The sequence below is a fragment of the Capsicum annuum genome, chromosome 5, assembly GCF_002878395.1.
Source record: "Capsicum annuum cultivar UCD-10X-F1 chromosome 5, UCD10Xv1.1, whole genome shotgun sequence".
NCBI lineage: Eukaryota > Viridiplantae > Streptophyta > Magnoliopsida > Solanales > Solanaceae > Capsicum > Capsicum annuum.
In genome coordinates this window covers 217,362,136-217,363,920 of record NC_061115.1, presented here as the reverse complement: position 1 = coordinate 217,363,920, position 1,785 = coordinate 217,362,136, and the positions used below count along the sequence as shown (strand labels likewise).

The following is a 1,785-nucleotide window of genomic DNA, read 5'->3' as shown; positions in this document are numbered from 1 at the left end:
CATGGACAGGGGCTCAAGTTAAAGTTCCAACCAAGTTTATCGTTGGTGAATTCGACTTGGTTTATCGTATACCGGGTGCTAAAGAGTACATACACAATGATGGATTTAAGAAAGATGTTCCATTGTTGGAGGAAGTTGTGGTTGTGGAAGGTGCAGCTCACTTTGTCAACCAAGAAAGGCCAGATGAGATTAACAAGCACATCTATGACTTCATTCAAAAGTTCTGAACTTACTCTTTTCTCACTACTACAAGTCGAGTCCGACTCTCTATGGCGTGGACGCCTTTGCTTGGATGGAGATAGATGTATAAAAAGTGTGTTGTGTATGATTGTACCTGTTTTGAGTTTGATAACTCTTCTAATAATTACTTTCTAAGAGATTGTTCTTATGGTTATCACTTTTTATGCTATAAAAGAGTGCTCTTATGGTGAATTGATGGTCATTTTTAGCCATCATAATAATTGTTGCTAAAACAGATAGTGGTAATATCTGTATACACTTTACCCTCATCAAACCTCACTTGTGAAATTTTACTGAGTATGTTGTTGTAGAGATAGAAAGTATGTTTGATATCACGTATCTATGGCAACTTTACTAGTAATAATAATTGTCGATAAAAAAATGCCGCCAAAGGTAATTATTTTTAGCGTCAATTGTATGGGTCTATACCAGTATTTGGTAAATGTCGCTGTTATGAAACAATTGTCCCACATTGAAAAAATTGAGAAATGTTAAGGGGTTTATAGGCCAAATGGGTTCACCCACCTATTAGGCTAGACTTTTAAGTTGGGCTTTCCCGTTTGGTTTATATCATTATCTTTTTCATTAAGACCACACGTTGGGCCGTGACTCGGAGTGGTGGCTTGAACACAAGAGGGGTGCCAGTCGTGATCAACGAGGTTGGGCCGTGACTCGGAGTGGTGGCCTGAACACAAGAGGGGTGCCAATCGTGACCAACGAGGATCGATCTACGCATGAGGAGTGTGGTGGCCTGGACCAAAGAGGAGGTGTCAGCCGTGACCAACGAGGTCGTTGGTTCTCCAACGGAGGTGATTGTTATGAACCAATTGTTCCACATTTATCCGCGACTCGGTGTGGTGGCCAGTGCGCCAGGAGTGTGGTAGCCTGGACCAAAGAGAGGGTGTCAGCCTTGACCAACAAGGTCGTTGGTTCTCCAGCGGAGGCGATTGTTATAAACCAATTGTCCCTTGTTGGTTCTCCAGCGGAGGCGATTGTTATGAACCAATTGTCCCACATTTATCAGGCTAGTCTTTTGGGTTTGACTCTCCCGTTTGGTTTATAAGTGACTCTGAATGTAATGACATTTTAGCAGTTGCCGATAAATGTGTTCGCGGCAATATTTAATGCAACGCAGCAATGTTTAATGCAAAGGGAAAATGCTCAAATACTATCAGAAATAGCTCACTTATGTCATCAGTTAAAAGTTTGGCTCATTCATGTCATCGTCGTTACAAAATTAGCTCACTCATGCCATTATTTTTTAATGGTGGGTTTTCAAAAACAGCTTTACCACGTGACCTTTTATTAGAGATCTACGCCATTAATTAAAATAAATCAATACTCTTCATAAAATCTTGTATTGCATGTATTCTTTCCATTGAAAACTCCCTTTAACGCTTTCAAAATTCAAATTCACCAATTAACAGCAAAGAAAATCTGCCATCGAAACCTCCCTTGGTAGCTTTCAAATACACGAATAAACACCAGCCAAAATCTTCCTTTGAAGCTTTTAATTAAATACACGAAAATTAACAACAAAAATTG

The 1,785-nt window shown here is 39.8% G+C and overlaps 1 protein-coding gene across 1 annotated transcript in view; it reads left to right on the top strand.

Moving 5' to 3' along the window:
- Positions 1-432, top strand: part of LOC107872169 (epoxide hydrolase A-like) — a 4,507-nt gene extending 4,075 nt beyond the window's left edge. Inside the window, exon 3 of the mRNA XM_047412281.1 lies at positions 2-432. Coding sequence (XP_047268237.1) covers positions 2-227 — 226 coding nt within the window. The 3' untranslated portion in view covers positions 228-432. The remainder of the gene's footprint in view (position 1) is intronic.
- Positions 433-1,785: the final 1,353 nt, after the last annotated feature.